The 17,281-nt window shown below is 44.2% G+C and overlaps 1 protein-coding gene across 1 annotated transcript in view; it reads left to right on the top strand.

Moving 5' to 3' along the window:
* Window positions 1-5,420: 5,420 nt before the first annotated feature.
* The window catches only part of KLHL6 (kelch like family member 6), a 67,854-nt gene continuing 55,993 nt past the window's right edge, over window positions 5,421-17,281 (top strand). The window contains exon 1 of the mRNA XM_030823122.1: window positions 5,421-5,766. Coding sequence (XP_030678982.1) covers window positions 5,474-5,766 — 293 coding nt within the window. The 5' untranslated portion in view covers window positions 5,421-5,473. The remainder of the gene's footprint in view (window positions 5,767-17,281) is intronic.

Here is a 17,281-nt window from a genome sequence, read left to right as displayed (position 1 = left end):
GGAACCAGAAAGAGGCCACAAGATGGCAGGCAAAGCTGGTCTTGTCTGAGGCATGGGTGGCTATTTCATTTGCCTCATACTTACCAGGAAGAGGTGAAGTCCTGAGTGTGCTCCTTCCGCATGGGGTGGGGGATCAGGCGCTGGCTCAGGAGCTGGAAGTCTGGAACTGCAGTCCCATTCAGCTACTAATTAGCAAAGTGCTGGCATCAATACATGTTGACTATTATTGTTATGGTTGTTATTACCTTTGTGTTGTCAAATAAAACATGGAAAATGATACAAACAAATGTATAGCTTAGTGAATTATTATAAGGCACACAGTACCGTTGTAAACACCACTAAGGTCAAGAAATTGAACTTTGCCCACTACCCCAAATCTCTTTCATGTGTCCCTGCCCAAACACAGCCGGGTGAAGGGACATGTTTGATGTGTTCCATCCAGGTTTTGGCTTGGGATGTATTTAGTTGGAGGATGCCTCAAATGTTAGACCCTCAAGGGTAGATGTTAAGTAAGCAGTTGGATACCAATATTTATCTAGTTATTGTAGCACAGAGCCTAGAGATAATCCGTTATCCAAGCCTGGAGATAATCCAAGTCATCTCTAGGTTTTTTCTATGATAATTAGATAAATATTGGCTTACTATTTGTTGAAACATCATTGCAACCATCAGAAACATTAAGAAAAGATGTCTATTTCCCAGAACACAAAGAACAGGCAAAGATATATTAGAAAAAGTAAATGAAAAGAAAGCAGAAGTGGCAATAGAAACTCCAGACAAATCAGAAAATTATTTGAAGAAAAAAATTAACAGGATAAACAGGGACATTTAATACTAATAAAAGGTACAATCAATAGCAAGGATATAACAACACCGTACTTTGAACAGAGATTTAGAGCATTAAAATATAGAAAGCAGAAGAGAGTGACTAGGGAGAAGGGTTTGACATCTATGTATAGGAGAAAGGTCACAGGAGCTGGGGATGGGGTATGACATGGAATCTGGTTGACCCTACCTCTTTCACTGAGGCCCTCTTAGCTAAGCAGGAGGCCACCAGTGGGGCTAAGTGGGAGTCCTGGAGCCCAGCTCTGACATATGCAAAAATCTTAGACCCTCTTGAATTCCCACCTTGCTCCTCCTACCCTCCTGTCCTGTCTTACCTCGGTCTCCTTCATTCACCTGGCTTCATCTCTGCTTCACCTTGACACTGAAGTCTAAGAGCAGGTTCAGTTTAACTAGCTGGACCCTCCATAGTTTTTTTTTTTTTTTTTTTTTTTTTTTCGAGACGGAGTCTCACTCTGTCGCCCGGGCTGGAGTGCAGTGGCGCCATCTCGGCTCACTGCAAGCTCCACCTCCTGGGTTCACACCATTCTCCTGCCTCAGCCTCCCAAGTAGCTGGGACTACAGGCGCCCGCCACTACACCCGGCTAATTTTTTGTATTTTTAGTAGAGACGGGGTTTCACCGTGTTAGCCAGGATGGTCTCGATCTCCTGACCTCGTGATCTGCCTGTCTCAGCCTCCCAAACTGCTGGGATTACAGGCGTGAGCCACCGCACCCAGCCAACCCTCCATAGTTCCATTGAACACAGCTCAACATACGACTTTTTTTTTTTTTGCTTTTTTGTTTTGTTTGTTTGTTTTTTGAGACAAGGTCTCCACTCTGTTGCCCAGGCTGGAACGCAGTGGTGAGAACATGGCTCACTGCAGCCTCTCTACCTCCTGGGCTCAAGCAATCCTCCTGCCTCAGCCTTCCAAGTAGCTGGGACTACAGATGCATGCCCCAACATATGACTAATTTTTAATTTATATTTTTTGTAGAGATGGGGTTTTGTCATGTTGCCCAGGCTGGTCTGGAACATCTTGACTCAAGCAATTTTCTTGCATTGGTCTCCCAAAGTGCTGGGATTACAGGCATGAGCCACCACACCTGGCCCAAGCATATAACTTTTTTTTTTTTTTTTTTTTTTTTTTGAGATGGAGTCTTGCTCTGTCACTCAGGCTGGAGTGCAGTGGCGAGATCTCGGCTCACTGCAAGCTCCGCCTCTCGGGTTCACGCCATTCTCCTGCCTCAGCCTCCCGAGTAGCTGGGACTACAGGCGCCCGCCACCGTGCCCGGCTAATTTTTTTTGTATTTTTAGTAGAGACGGGGTTTCACCGCGTTAGCCAGGATGGTCTCGATCTCCTGACCTCGTGATCCGCCCACCTCGGCCTCCCAAAGTGCTGGGATTACACGCGTGAGCCACCGCGCCCGGCCGCATATAACTTTTGGAAGCTGACCTTGGCCGCCTGCCAGGTGTCAATTTAAATTCATGACTATCAATCTTAAAAAGGCTGAGAAAGAAAAGATTAGGTCAGATCAGAAAGTAAAAAATTGCCCTCCCATTCATCAGGCTAGGAAATCAGACACAGATGAAATGTTAAAAAGAAACAACGTTTCTTCTAACATTAGGTCAGATCGGAAAGTAAAAAATCTGCCCTCCCATTCATCAGGCTAGGAAGTCAGGCACAGATGAAACGTTAAAAAGAAACAACGTTTTTTAAGTGACTCCTTGCAATTATAAATGTGTCATAAGGATACTCTTCGTGGGTGACTACTTATTCTTACTGAGAAAAATTGTTTTCTAAAAATCACAGACCATCAGAAACTTTGTTGTTTGCCATTGTATCAGTAAGAATGAGACATCTCATAGTTGTCTGGAAGATCTAAATCACTTTGACACTGGGAAGCAGTCTCAATTTCCAACTCAAATACGGGGCTTCTGAATGCAACGTTCCACATTTATCTCAATTTTGTAGTTTCCAGGGAGAAAAGACTCTGGGTCCACTGTAAAGTCTAGACTTAATGTTTATCCTTTTACACATAGTCCCACTGTGCTTCGAACCTATCTTGATACTGTTCATTTAAATTTAACCTAAACTTGGGGCAGGTGTGGTGGTGTGAGCCTGTAGTCCCAGCACTTTGGGAGGCTGAGGCGGGTGGATCGCTTGAGCCCAGCAGTTCAAGACCAGCCTGGCCAACATGGCAAAACCCTGTCTCCACTAAAGATACAAAAAATTAGCCAGGTGTGGTGGTGGGTGCATGCCTGTAGTCCCAGCTACTTGGGAGGCTGAGACAGGAGAATCACTTGAACCTGGGAGGCAGAGGTTGCAGTGAGCTGAGATTGCACCATTGTACTCTAGCCTGGGCAACAGAGTAAGACTCCGTCTCAAAAAACAAACAAACAAACAAACAGAAAACAAACCTAAACTCCAAACTTTCTTGTAATTTTTATTAGAGTAAAATAAACCTATAAATGCATTTGGAAAGAATTGGTCCTTTTAATAATTATTTAGTCTTTCCATAAAGGAACTTGGTATATTTATTTAAGTTTTCTTTTGAAACTCTTAGTAAAGTTTGTTAGTTTTCTTTATGTTGCTGGTTGCTGTTATTCCTAGGCATTTACATATGTTTTATTACCATTGTGAATGGCATTATTTTTCCATTACTTTTTTTTTTTTTTTGAGACAGAGTTTTGCTCTTCTTGCCCAGGCTGGAGTGCAATGGCGTGATCTCAGCTCACTGCAACCTCCACCTCCCAGGTTCAAGCGATTCTCCTGCCTCAGCCTCCCGAGTAGCTGGGATTACAGGTGTACACCACCACGCCTGGCTAATTTTTATATTTTTAGTAGAGACGGGGGTTTCACCATGTTGCTCAGGCTGGTCTCGATCTCCTGACCTTGTGATCTGCCCACCTCGGCCTCCCAAAGTGCTGGGATTACAGGCATGAGCCACCGCGCCTGGCCGTCATGTTTCTTTATATGCTTCATTATGATCTTGTGGGACCACAATTGTATATTCAGTCCATCATCGATGGAAATGTCATTATGCTGGGCATGACTGTACTTGTGACAGTTAATTTTAGATGTCAAGTTTACTGGGCTAAGAAATACCTAGCAACCTGGTACAGCATTACTGTTGGGAGTGTCTGTGAGGTTGTTTCCAGGAGAGATTAGCAAGTCTGAGTGGACTCAGTAGAGAAGATACACTCTCAGTGTGGGTGGGCACCATCCAATCAGCCAGGGGCCCAGAGAAAACAAAAACAGAAGAAAGGTCAAGGTCTCTATCTCCTGAGGCTGGGATACAGCCATCTCCTGCCCTGAACAACAGAATTCCAGGATCCCCTGCCTTTGGACTTCAGGACTTACACCAGTCTCCCCACCCCCTGGATTCTCAGGCCTTTGGCCTTGGACTGAGAGTTATACCATCTTCTCTGGTTCTGAGGCCTTTGGACTTGAACTGAGCTCTCAGCAGTCTGTCACGCGACTTCTTATCTCTATAATCATGTGAGCCAATTCCCCTAATAATTTCCCTCTGCTATGCCTCTCTAGGTATCCTTTTGGTTCTGTCCTCTGGAGTCCATCATCGACTGAAATATCTTTATGCTGGGTATGACTGTAATTGTGATGGTTAATTTTGGATGTCAAGTTTGCTTGGCTAAGAAATACCTAGCAACCTGGTAAAGCATTACCGTTGCGCGTGACAGAACGCTAACTAATACGCTCCTACAACTTCCCCAGGATATCATGGGATTTTAATAATGACAGTTATTACTACTTAACTGAGACCTGCAGAGGTAATGAAAATACTTCAGGATCCAACATTAGATGCATGGTCAGTAGACGTTGGACTAATTTGAGACGTGCTATGGCAATTCGGTGTAGACCTACCCTGACTCGTCCCCTGAGATGATGCTGTTGACGGAGTTTTGGAAACCATTTCTTCTGTGCCCCCAAAGCATATCCGAAACAATAGACATTGTTTGGTGAGGGGAAGACATGAATGTTTGCCATGACGTTGTTTTCCCCTGGGTAGGGAGGAGGATGAAGATAGACGATCTGCAGTGCTGCCAGAAATGAGAATGTCAGGGATAAGTGGGGTTTCCATGGTTTACAAAGCACGGTTGTTGGATCATTGTAGGATCTCAGACTCCTAGGAGGAGGAAGTGGGAGGATCATAGACTGTCTCCTCTCCATCCCCTCCTTGACGACTTGGGTTACTGAGCCACTAGGAGTACAAATGTGAAGTGGGAAGATTCTAGACTGTCTCCTATCCATCCACTCATTGACGACTTGGGTTATTGATAGCATTAGGAGTACAAATGTAACAGCCACCACCGGAGGCTTCCTGCTCACGGATATGAAGTGGGAGATGCACCAAAATAAACACACAGCACTCACAGTGGACTCTGAGAGGCCACGCCTCTTCCAGAACCCCCTCCCACACACCTATTATAAGTAATTTCTAACCCTGTGATTACTCACAGAAAGAAGAAGAATAGAAGTTGCTGGCATTTGTAGTAACAGGATGAGAAAGTGCGAGACTTCCTGTTATGTGTGTGTGACAGCTGGTGATAAGTGGAGGGCCCTGCACAGGAAATCCGCTCAGCTTCTGCAATGGGGCCTGCCTGACACTTGGGCGCTCCTTCAGTCTCGATGTTGATGGCAGGACAAAGGGGCGCCTGGACCATGGGTGACGTGGTCGAGAAGAGTTTGGAAGGGCCCCTGGCACCTTCTACAGATGAGCCCTCCCAGAAAAGAGGAGACTTGGTTGAGATCTTAAATGGGGAAAAGGTCAAATTTGACGACGCGGGACTCTCCTTAATTCTTCAGAATGGCCTGGAGACCCTGCGAATGGAAAACGCTCTGACAGATGTCATCTTGTGTGTGGACATTCAGGAATTCTCCTGCCACCGCGTGGTGCTTGCCGCAGCCAGCAACTATTTCAGGTCAGCATGCCTAGGACCAGAGTCAAATCGGGTGCAAGTTGCAAGGAAGAGGTGTGTTAGTGTGAGAGCCCAATCTTGAACAGTTGGCCATGATATTTATGGTTTACATATATATTAAGGCTTGTGTGTCTACTTAAAATATAAGAAAGGACACAATCACACTTAATTTTATTATTTATTTATTTATTTTTGAGACAGAGTTTTGCTTTTGTTGCCCAGGCTGGAGTACAATGGCGCAATCTCGGTTCACCGCAACCTCTGCCTCCTGGGTTCAAGCAATTCTCCTGCCTCAGCCTCCCGAGTAGCTGGGATTTGCAGGCATGTGCCACCACGCCCGGCTAATTTTGTATTTTTAGTAGAGATGGGATTTCTCCATGTTGGTCAGGTTGGTCTTGAACTCCCGACCTCAGGTGATCCACCCGCCTCAGCCTCCCAAACTGCTGGGATTACAGGTGTGAGACGCTGTGCCCAGCTTATCACACTTTAAATTTTAGGATTTAGGCCACATTAAAAGAGAGATTGGCATCATTTAAAAGCAATGCTTACATTCTATAGTAAACCTTTTGTGTATATTTCCTTGTTCCAAAGGATGGAAAATTACTGAAGTCGCGGGGATTTTTTCCCCCTTGGTCTGACTAATGTGTTGGAAACATAATGTTGTCTTTGTTAATCAACAGACGTAGAGAAAAAGGATGTGGCCCCTCTTCTGGAGTTATCAAATGACTTGTTACAAATTAGGGGCTTCTTTATGTGTAGGCAGTGTGGGGAAAGGGAAAGCAGTTACAAAGATGCTTTAGATGGGGGAGGCCTCTAGTTACAATAAACTGGTGATCTCATAGTGGGAAGACCTGAAGTCAGGAGACTTGGTCCCTTCTCGACAGTGAAACTTTAGGCAAGTCACAAAGTGCTCTGAATATCTGTTTCATCATCTGTAAGGTGAGCACAATGATGATCACCTTTCAGGGCTGTCATAATTAAACAAGAGCGTGAAAAGGGTCTTACACAGTGTCTAGCATATAGTAAGTAGATGCTCAATATATCTTTCTTGGAATTCTTTTTCTGATTCTGCTTGATTCAGCGAAGGATGACTTATTGAGTGTTTCCCATGAGCACGTCCCTGGGGTAGGAATTTTATAGCGCCAGGCACCCAGTGAATACATCTGATCCAGTGTTCTCCATATCGGCATGGATGTGGGGGAACCAGCCTGCAAGGGCAATGTGGATAATGAAGAAAGTATTTGGGAACTTGAAAGGAAATACCCTTAGAATTCTTCTTAATGAGATTCTTCTTAACTCTTGATTCTGGCTGAGGAAATTGAAAACAATTAACCTATGAAAGTATTATGGAAAGTGTTTTCTTTCTTTTTTTTTTTTTTTGAGGCGCTTGCGGGGAAATGTTTCTTTGTAATTCATAGAGCAGGATCAGCAGGTTGCTGTGGGACTCATTAGGTCTCCTGTGTCGATAAGACAAGGGGATATCTGGGTTTGAGGGAAGTAGTGGCTGCTGTGCGCCAGACAGACATAGTTATCTGATTTTATTTTTGTAACAGCATGATGAAGGTGGCTGATACCTCCTTTCACAGATGGGGAAATGAAAACTCAGCATCACATATCTGGTCACTGCTGGAGCAGGGATTGGGTATGTTCTAGAAATCCTTGTTACTGCAATGCAAGCTGCCACTAGGTTTAGGACTTCATTCCACGGGAAGTGTGTAAAATGTAAAGTGTAAACACAGCCATCAAAATGGGTTGATATAAACACATTACTTTCTCTACCAACCTTGATCACATGCTTTCACATTGACTGCAGCTCCTCTCAGGAGTGAGTAAAGTCAGGTTAGCTCAATGCCCTGGGGACGCACATTTAGGTTTATTCTTTTGTATCCCTTGCTATCATAAAATGTGTACCTGGAAGCAGTTTTGTTAGTGGGTTGGCCTGGCTGTGGACCAGGCCCGCTGGCTGTGTGCCCTCGAGTTGATCACTGGTCTTCTCTGGTCCTTGGGTTTCTCATCCTAAATGGGAATTTGGGCTCAGATCCTTCCAGCCCTGCTGAACTAGGATACTTAGGGAAAGTCTCTGCCAGTCATCAGAGGAGGCAATAGCAATGAGAAGCTGGAGAACATGAGGGTGAAGGCATCTGACTGTGTATACAGAGTCTCTCCCAAAACTGCCTGGTCATGGGAGGAAATTCCTTCAATTCTTCTCTTCAGAGAAGTGACTTTTGCTTCTTCTCTTGGGATTTCCAACATGACTTTCCTTCTACAATGAATACTGTCCTGGAGACACGATTCTTTTTTTCCGGTGCTACTATTCATATCAACTTCTGTTTGTGGAGCGCTTACCGTGGGCCAGGCCCCGTAGCTTCTGTATCACATACTCTAGTCCACTCCACCCTCACAGCAACCTGACAAGGCAGGGAGTCCTATCCCCAGCCTACCGACGAGGACAAAGTCCAGAGTGTCACAGCAAGTAAAAAGTAGCCAAGCTGGGATTTAGACTTAGGGCTGTGTTAAATCTGACATGGTCTCACTTTACGTCTCACTCTCTCGCTTTGTGTCTAAGGTTTCGAAAGGGGTTCTTGGTACGCACAGGTTTAGGGAAGTCAGAGAGTCTCCCTGTCTGAGAGGCTTTCTTTCTTTTCTTTTCTTTTCTTTTCTTTTTTTTTTTTTTTTTTTTTTGAGACGGAGTCTCGCTCTGTCGCCCAGGCTGGAGTGCAGTGGCACGATCTCTGCTCACTGCAAGCTCCGCCTCCCGGGTTCACGCCATTCTCCTGCCTCAGCCTCCCGAGTAGCTGGGACTACAGGCGCCCGCCACCACGCCCGGCTAATTTTTTTTGTGTGTGTATTTTAGTAGAGACGGGGTTTCACCGTGTTAGCCAGGATGGTCTCGATCTCCTGACCTCGTGATCCACCCGCCTCGGCCTCCCAAAGTGCTGGGATTACAGGCTTGAGCCACCGCACCCGGCCAGTCTGGGAGGCTTTCAACACAGCTCTCTGTGTTTTGGGGGGCCTGGAAGCTGGTTGTAAAATTATGTCATTTTTTTCCTTTATTCATTGAGAAAATAAATACTTTCCACTAAGGGACTGACAATAGTTTATTAAACAGTCCCCTATGGACAGACATTTGGACTATTTCTAATCCACATTTTGCTATTACAAACAATGTTGTAATGAATAACCTGAAACATGAGTTTTCTTCATATGCATTTCTTGAAGGGGGTCTGCTGAGTCAAATGCATCTGCGGTCTTAGCGGTTATTGCAACGTCTCCTTCATTGGGGTTGAATCATGTTGCATTCCCCACGGCATCACCAAAAGAGGGTGTCATCCAACCGTTCAATTTTTACCAATCTGATAAATGAGAAAGAATATCTCAATTTTGCTTTAATTTGCATTTTTCTTATTTTTAATAAGATCAAACATCTCTTCATATGTTTAAGGGGCATCTGCAGTTCTTTTTTTGTTGAACTGTCTCTTCACTGCCTTTCTGTTTTTCATGTATTTTTTAAATTAAATTTTATTTTTTATTAAAGATATGCAAATAGTAAACAAAGCGTTAAATAGTATTTAAAGGCTTATAATGAAAAAACAAAAATTCCTTTTTCCTCATCCACCCTGTCTCGTGCACCAAAGGCTACCATTTTCAACTTCCATTTGTTTCTTCTGGCACTAGCTGTATATTTCTGCAAAACACACTTATACTGCTCTTTCTTGATTTTTTGGTGTTAGACATCATTTACTGATTTCAACCTAACCTCTTACCATATGCTTTCCTTCCCTGTAATCTTTCAACATAATGTTATCACAACAAGAGTTTACATTACTATGTTCACGAAAACCTTGTTCTCTGTTGAGCCAAATTACTCAATGATCACGTTTCTTTTTTTTCCTTATTTTTTTTTTTTTTTTTTTTTTTTTTTTTGAGACGGAGTCTCGCTTTTTCACCCAGGCTGGAGTGCAGTGGCTCAATCTCGGCTCACTGCAAGCTCTGCCTCCTGGGTTCACGCCATTCTCCTGCCTCAGCCTCTCCGAGTAGCTGGGACTACAGGCGCCTGCCACCACGCCCGGCTAATTTTTTGTATTTTTAGCAGAGACGGGGTTTCACCATGGTCTCGATCTCCTGACCTCGTGATCCGCCCGCCTCAGGCCTCCCAAAGTGCTGGGATTACAAGCGTGAGCCACCGCGCCCGGCCAATGATCACGTTTCTTTTCTTGTAAACCTTTTGTCTTTCCTGAAGTTATTAATTCACTCATTTTTTCATTTGCTTTGTTTTGTGGTGTCTTTTGCTCACAGCCTCACAAAAATCTTTCATATGGTCCAAGGCATCAAAGAATCTACCAGTTCCATTTCCTCAGAATCTTCCTGCCTTGCATCATCTTACACATGTTCCCTGGATTTGCAGGCTGGCTAGGATTCACCTGCTTCTCCATCATTCCCTGGGACTATCTGCTATGTTGAATGGAGCCTTCTCCCTTCAACCCCTATCTTTCTCTTCCCTGGTTTACCCTCTTACCCTGATAAGCACATTCTCCAATAATTTCCTAAGAAAGAGTGCATGGGAAGTAATTTTTTTTTTTTCTGAGACAGAGTCTTGCTCTGTTGCCCAGGCTGGAGTGCAGTGGCACTATTTCTTTTCATTGCAAGCTCCTCCTCCTGGGTTCACGCCATTCTCCTGCCTCAGCCTCCTGAGTAGTTGGGACTACAGGTGCCCGCCACCACGCCCAGCTAATTTTTTTCGTATTTTTAGTAAAGACAGGATTTCACCATGTTAGCCAGGATGGTCTCAATCTCCTGACCTCGTGATCTGTCCATCTTGGCCTCCAAAGTGCTGGGATTACAGGCGTAAGCCACTACGCCCAGCCCATGGGAAGTAAATTTTTAAGGCCTTGCATATATTTTTGTTTTGTTTTGAGACAGGGTCTCGGTCTGTTGCCCAGGCTGGAGTGCAGCAGCTTGATCATGGCTCACTACAGCCTCCCTGGGCTCAAGCAATTCTTCCACCTCAGCCCCCCAAGTAGCTGGGACCACAGGCATGTACCACCATGCCCGGCTAATTTTTGTATTTTTTTTAGTAGAGATAAGGTTTCACCATGTTGGCCAGGCTGGTCTGGAACTCCTGACCTCAGGTGATGCACCCACCTCAGCCTCCCAATTTGCTGGGATTACAGCTGTGAGCCACCCACCATGCCCCACGCCCGGGCTTTCTTTGATTTTAAATAACATTTTGATATTTCACAATGATGTGCCTTGGAGGGGTGTGTGTGTGCGTGTGTGTGTGTGTGTGTGTGTGTATGTGTGTTTTACTCCAACCATTATGCTATGCATTTGATGAACCCTTTTAATCTGGAGAGTCACATCCTTTTATCCTGAACATTTCCTCATATTACTGCCTGGTAATTACATGGTTACTGTTTTCCTTGTTTTGTATTTCTGGATCACTTATTCGGTAGATGTGGACTTCTAGAACAGTCTCTAGCTTTCTCATCTCTCTCCTGTTGTCCATCCTCTTATCTTTCTGTTTTACTTTCTGGAAGATTTTTCTCAATTTTATCTTCCAACCTGTTGAGAATCTCAGTTTTTAAATTCCAAGACTTTTTTCTTGTTTTATTTATGAAGCTTCCTTTTTATAACATCCTGTTCTTGTTTTGTGTAGGTCATATTTTCACTTAATCTCTTTGAGGTTTATATTTTTAAAAAAACCACTCTTCTGTTTTTGTTTGTTTTTTACTGTTTGTTTCCACTGTATTTTTCTCTTTGCTTTTGTCTCTTTTATTCTATTTTATGTATTTATTTGTTTATTTCCTAGAGACAAGGTCTCCCTATGTTGCCCAGATAGTTTCAAACTCCTGGGCTCAAGGGATCCTCCTGACCCAGCCTCCCAAAGTGCTAGGATTACAGGCATGAGCTACCACACCTGGCCTCTGTCTTTTATTTTAGAGGCTATACTTAAATATCTTGTAGTCTTTAGATATCTATTCATATTTAAGAGTCAAGCACTAACATGGTGAAACCCCATCTCTACTAAAAATACAAAAAATTAGCTGGTCGTGGTGGCACGTGCCTGTAGTCCCAGCTACTCAGGAGGCTGAAGCAGGAGAATCGCTTGAATCTGGGAGCTGGAGGTTGAAGTGAGCCAAGATCATGCCACTGCACTCCAGCCTGGGCAACAGAGCAAGACTCAGGTGTCCCGACCTGACGAGTGCCATTCAAATTGGATTTAGCCATGAAATAAGTTATGAAAAACTTTATATTTATCAGCACTTTGGGAATTTTGGAACTGCAGATAAGGGATTATAGATATATAATGCTGAAATATTCACTATCATATTGGTTCTGATCCACAATATTGGAAAATATTAAAAGTGGAAAATATAGGGCCTGACCCTGGTGTTACAATCATTGGCTTCACTTGAGTTCTCAAGTGTACCCACTGTGGCAGCAGCAATCCTCAACGCATTTGTTATTAGCCAGATTTTTAATACAGACCTACATGGCCTTAACTCATTCTTGTTTTTCTTGGCACTTATTCTCTTTTTTTTAATTTGTTTAAATTTTACTTTAAGTTCCGGGATACATGTGCAGAATGTACAGGTTTGTTACATAGGAATACATGTGCCATGGTGGTTTGCTGCACCCATCAACCCATCATCTAGGTTTCAAGCCCCGAGCACGTTAAGTATTTGTCCTAATGCTCTCCCTCCCCTTGCCCTCCACCCCCCGATGGGCCATGGTGTGTGTTGTTCCCCTCCCTGTGTCCATGTGTTCTCATTGTTCAACTCCCACTTATGAGTGAGAACACGCGGTGTTCAGTTTTCTGTTCCTGTGTTAGTTTGCTGAGAATGATGGTTTTCAGCTTCATCCATATCCCTGCAAAGGACATGATCTCATTCCTTTTTATGGCTGCATAGTATTCTATGGGTGTATATATTCGGCACTTATTCAATCACCTGGACTTGCTGACTCTTTTCTGACATCTTACCCCATTATGGAGCCAAAGCTCAGGATTACAACATCTACATGTGGCTTAAGAGTAGTCTCTTGCCCCACTTTTCTGCCATGCAGTAATTGGTCAACATGTAATAATGATTAACAAGTGCATAGATTGTGCTCACAATACCCTTCCCATTCCTGGCCTTATGCCTGATTTTTGTAGCTGGCGGGCAAAGTCCTCTCAACATAGCCTCAAGGAACCAGACCCAGAGACTGGGGTATAAGACAGGAGTGAGACAGGAATCTAGACAAGGATTCCAGGCAGCAGCATCAACAAAGGAGACTGCTGTTGACTCAGCCTCAACCTGGAAGCTTTTCTATGCATGTAGGAAGGGCCAGTCATGAGACAGGGCAGAGAAAAGCCTGATTACCCCTCCCCTCATCACTATGACTCCCCTCCCTCTGCCAACCCTGGGAATCACAGCAGGGCTGCCCTCACAGGTCACTGTCACTTACAGAGTGTGCCATATTTTGCAGTGAGTTGGGCTTCCCAAATGGTGAGAACCAGTTTCTGGTTCTAGCCGCAGTGATGTCCCATATATTTTCAGAGCACACTATCTTTTCACCTTGCACACCCTGACCCTGCTTCCTTGTTTCTTTTTTAACCCTTTGATCCAGACTGATGTCCTAAGGCATGCTGGGTCCTTGCTGCTATGGGGGTCTGTCAGCTCAGCCCCCAGACATAAACTGGAATGAATGTTCCAACAGTATCTTGCCTGCGCATGTGTGTATGAGCACAAGGAGGCTCTGATTTTTACATTTCCTCTTCATTTTCAGCTTATGTAGCCTACACTAGCAAAAGAGTCTTGGGGAGCTGAGGGGTCATAGGAAATGACCTGTTAGCCACATTTCTGTTCTCTGTGAAGAGGCCTGTTTTCAGTTTAGACATCCTGGGGAAACCACTCTTCCCATCAAAGTGAGCTCCCCCGAGGATGAAATGGACACCATGCTATCTACTTGATATTGTGAAGATTGAATGAAATAAAAAGAATCCAGCAAAGTGCCTGAAAAAATGTTGGCCGTCCATATTCCAAACTGAGAAAAAATGCTTAATACAAAGATTACCACATCACGTATAAAAACAAAATACTGGAAGCAAGCTAAATGTCCACAGTGAGAGAATGATTTTCGTATTATGCCTCTGTTGAAACTGGTAGCAATATAATAAATAGTCATTATGAAAAGTATGGAGCACTGTAGGAAAAATATTATAATGAAAAGAGGGGGCAAAGCAAGATGCAAAATTGCATGTAAACTATGGAAAGATATGCATGTGAGAAAAGGTAGACAAATAACACCAAAATGAAAACTGTTAACATTATCAGAAAGCCCCATAATCCCTTACCCAAATATCTGGGAGCCAGATGTGCTTTGCCATTCAGAATTCTTTGGATATTAGCATATCTTAAATATTATATAGCATCTCCAGCACTCTTTAATGCATTACTACTTCAGCAGTGAGTATACGAATAGTTGTCCTAAGTGGAATAAATAAAGACTCTGAGGTCGGGCGCGGTGGCTCACGCCTGTAATCCCAGCACTTTGGGAGGCTGAGGCTGGTGGATCACCTGAAGTCAGGAGTTCAAGACAAGCCTGGCCAACATGGTGAAACACCGTCTCTACTAAAAAATACAAAAATTAGCCAGGCGTGGTGATGTGTGCCTGTAGTCCCAGCCACTCAGGAGGCTGAGGCAGGAGAATCGCTTGAACCCGGGAGGCGGAGGTTGCAGAGAGCTGTGATCATGGCACTGCATTCCAACCTGGAAGACAGAGCGAGAGATTCCGTCAAAAAAAAAAAAAAAAAAAAAAAAAAAAAAGACTTATGGCACTGGGGTTTCAGTCTGGACTCTGCCACTTGCTGGCTATGTAAATCTTGGAGGAACTGCTTGGCTTCTCTGAGGCTCAACACTGATGTCTACAATAGAGCGAGGCTAAAAATTTATGTCTACCAATCCCAGCAAGTTGTGAAATGCAAATAGTAAAATGGATTCATTTATTAATTTATTTGCCCCAACACTTTATGCGTGGTAATAAGTCAGATTTCTTGGTTCTGAGAAACAGAAATCAACTCTGGCTTATTTGAGAAGAGGAATTTATGTAAATGATAGTAGGAACTCACAAAATCCCCACAGAAGTTTGGAGAACCAAACCCAGAGGACAAACAGGTGCAAGGGAGGCTAGACAGGGGCCAGGACCGCAGCCCAAAGCCACCCAGGACTCCTTTGGGGAGGACTTCCTTGCTGCTGTACAACGCTGGGGCCACAGCTGCACAGCTGCAGCCATTGGCACTGCTGTCAGGGCTGTCTCTGGAAGCTGGAGGTTGCTGCTGCTTGTCCTGCTTCCACCCAAGCAGGCTTTCCTCCGTCTGGGTTTCTTGATATCAGTGGCTTCCAATTCAAAACTATTTGCTAGGCTTGCAATATGTGCAGAACAGATGTTAAAGTATCATGAAAACTACACAGTTATGAGGGGATTCCATGACCCTTGTCACATAGGCATCAGAGATATGGATCCTGAGATCCAAATATGCAAGAAGGTAATTATTAGCACATTCACTCCTCTGCTCCCTGCAAAACTGTGAGGAGCCCTGGATACACTTGTAGGGATGTGTGGCATGAAGGCATCATCCATCATGGGTGGACTAAAAGCAGGTTGAAAAATGCAAGCCATGTGAAGGCAGTGGCCACCTTATTCTCCTCGATGCCATTGCAATGGCTGACACTCAGCAGACATCCTGTAAATGCGTGAAGTGAATGAACACTTGGATCTTCCTCCTGCAGGTCCAGTCACTGATTAAGTAGCATCCTGGCCAGAGCAGGAAGTCCTCACAGAGTTGGGTGGGAAGCTATTGTGCAACTTTAGAAAAGGGAAAGATGATAAAATATGGCTATCACAGGAAAAATGGGAAGGAACAGCTCCAAAATCCAAAATGCCTCAGAATATTATGGATTGAACCGGTCGCTCATGTGACCACCTGCATATAGATGTGCCAGGCATACAATGTGACTCTTGCAGTTCTTTTGTTTTTTTTTTTTTCTGCACTGGGAGTGGGGAGAGGGGTTCTGCACCAGGGCAGAAGTGCAATCAGATCCTTTGATTTTTCATGGAAGTGTCATCTCTGTCACCCCTACTCCTGGTGTCTACAGCATGTGGATCTTATTTCAATCAAGATTAGAAAATCTATTCTTCAATTTTAAATAATCTTCCATGCAGCTCCCAACTAAAACACGACAGAGAAATATTTTCATCATTCATAGCTCAAGTTGTGAGCTTTATCCCTTCATCAAACCCGTGGATATGCAACTGTCCCTCCATGAAAATGTTTTTTCAGGACAAGTTTCTAACATGGTAAACACCAAACAGTCCACGAGAAGAGCTGGCCACATGCAGAGCCTTTGTGTTTTTGGTAAAACCGCCATGAGCGCAACATCTATTTTCGCTGCTTCATGTTCCTTTATTGGTGAGCATTCTTTTGGTTTCAAGGGATAAGAAATCAACTCAATCAGCTTAGGCAAAGAGAAAGGTATTTGGTGACATTATCAAATCATAGTAAGGGCTGGGATGCAGCAGAGCCCAGGGAGAAGAGGAACCAGGCCCTTTCATGCAGCCCGCGTGCTCTTTCTCCACCCCTCACTTGGCTTCTCTCTCAGGTTGGATTTCTCAGGCTGACTTCTGCCACACGGTTGGGGGTTTGCCTATTGGCTGCTATGAGACTCCTAGCCTTGGCTCTAGAGGGAAAATGAGGGACTTTCTCTACCTGCGGCTTGAAAAGCCCCGGGAAAGACTCTGATTGGCTCAGCTCCATTCAGTTGCCCAATCCTAGGCCAATCACCGTGCCCGGGAGGTGGGGCACAATGATCAGCCCAGCCTAGGTTAGGAGTCCACCCTTGGCTAAAGAGCTGTGCGTGCATGCGTGTGTGTGTGTGTGTGTGTGTGTGTGTGTGTGTGTGTGTGTGTGTGTGTGTGTTTGAGAGAGAGAGAGAGACAGAAGACAGAAAGGCGGAGAGGCCTGTAATGACGTGAGAGCTCCCGCCTGAACCACATGATTTGAGTGGGGCCTAGATGGGGAGAAGAGCATTTCCCGATATGGAAAGATGCTGGACAAAAAGAAAAATAAAGTCCGCTAAAGAGGGATAACAAACACTGCTTTACTTTCTTATTAGCCAATTTGTCATACTTTTACCTTTGCTGCGACTATCAGGAAGCTCTCTGGATTAACTTTCCTTAGCCGTGGTTTCAGAGATATATTCTCCTTCGACTTTAATTTCTTAATTCCTGTATTCTTATTTTTATTGTTACTGTTTTGTGTTTTATGATACCTCTGCTTCTTTTTTAGAAGCCTTCTTAAATTCTTTTGGTGAGGCCATCTCCACATAAAGATAAGTCTCCTTTGCTGTGAAAGAGTATCACTTAGGCAACCTACATGTTCTCTGCCAGCTGTAAAGGCCAGCATTCTTTTACTGTATTTAACTTCTATGGAAAACGTTAAGGCCACAATAATTACAAGAGTGCTGATACTGCTATG

This window comes from Nomascus leucogenys, chromosome 11 (assembly GCF_006542625.1).
Source record: "Nomascus leucogenys isolate Asia chromosome 11, Asia_NLE_v1, whole genome shotgun sequence".
Taxonomy (NCBI): Eukaryota; Metazoa; Chordata; class Mammalia; order Primates; family Hylobatidae; genus Nomascus; species Nomascus leucogenys.
This window is presented reverse-complemented; position numbering and strand designations above follow the sequence as displayed.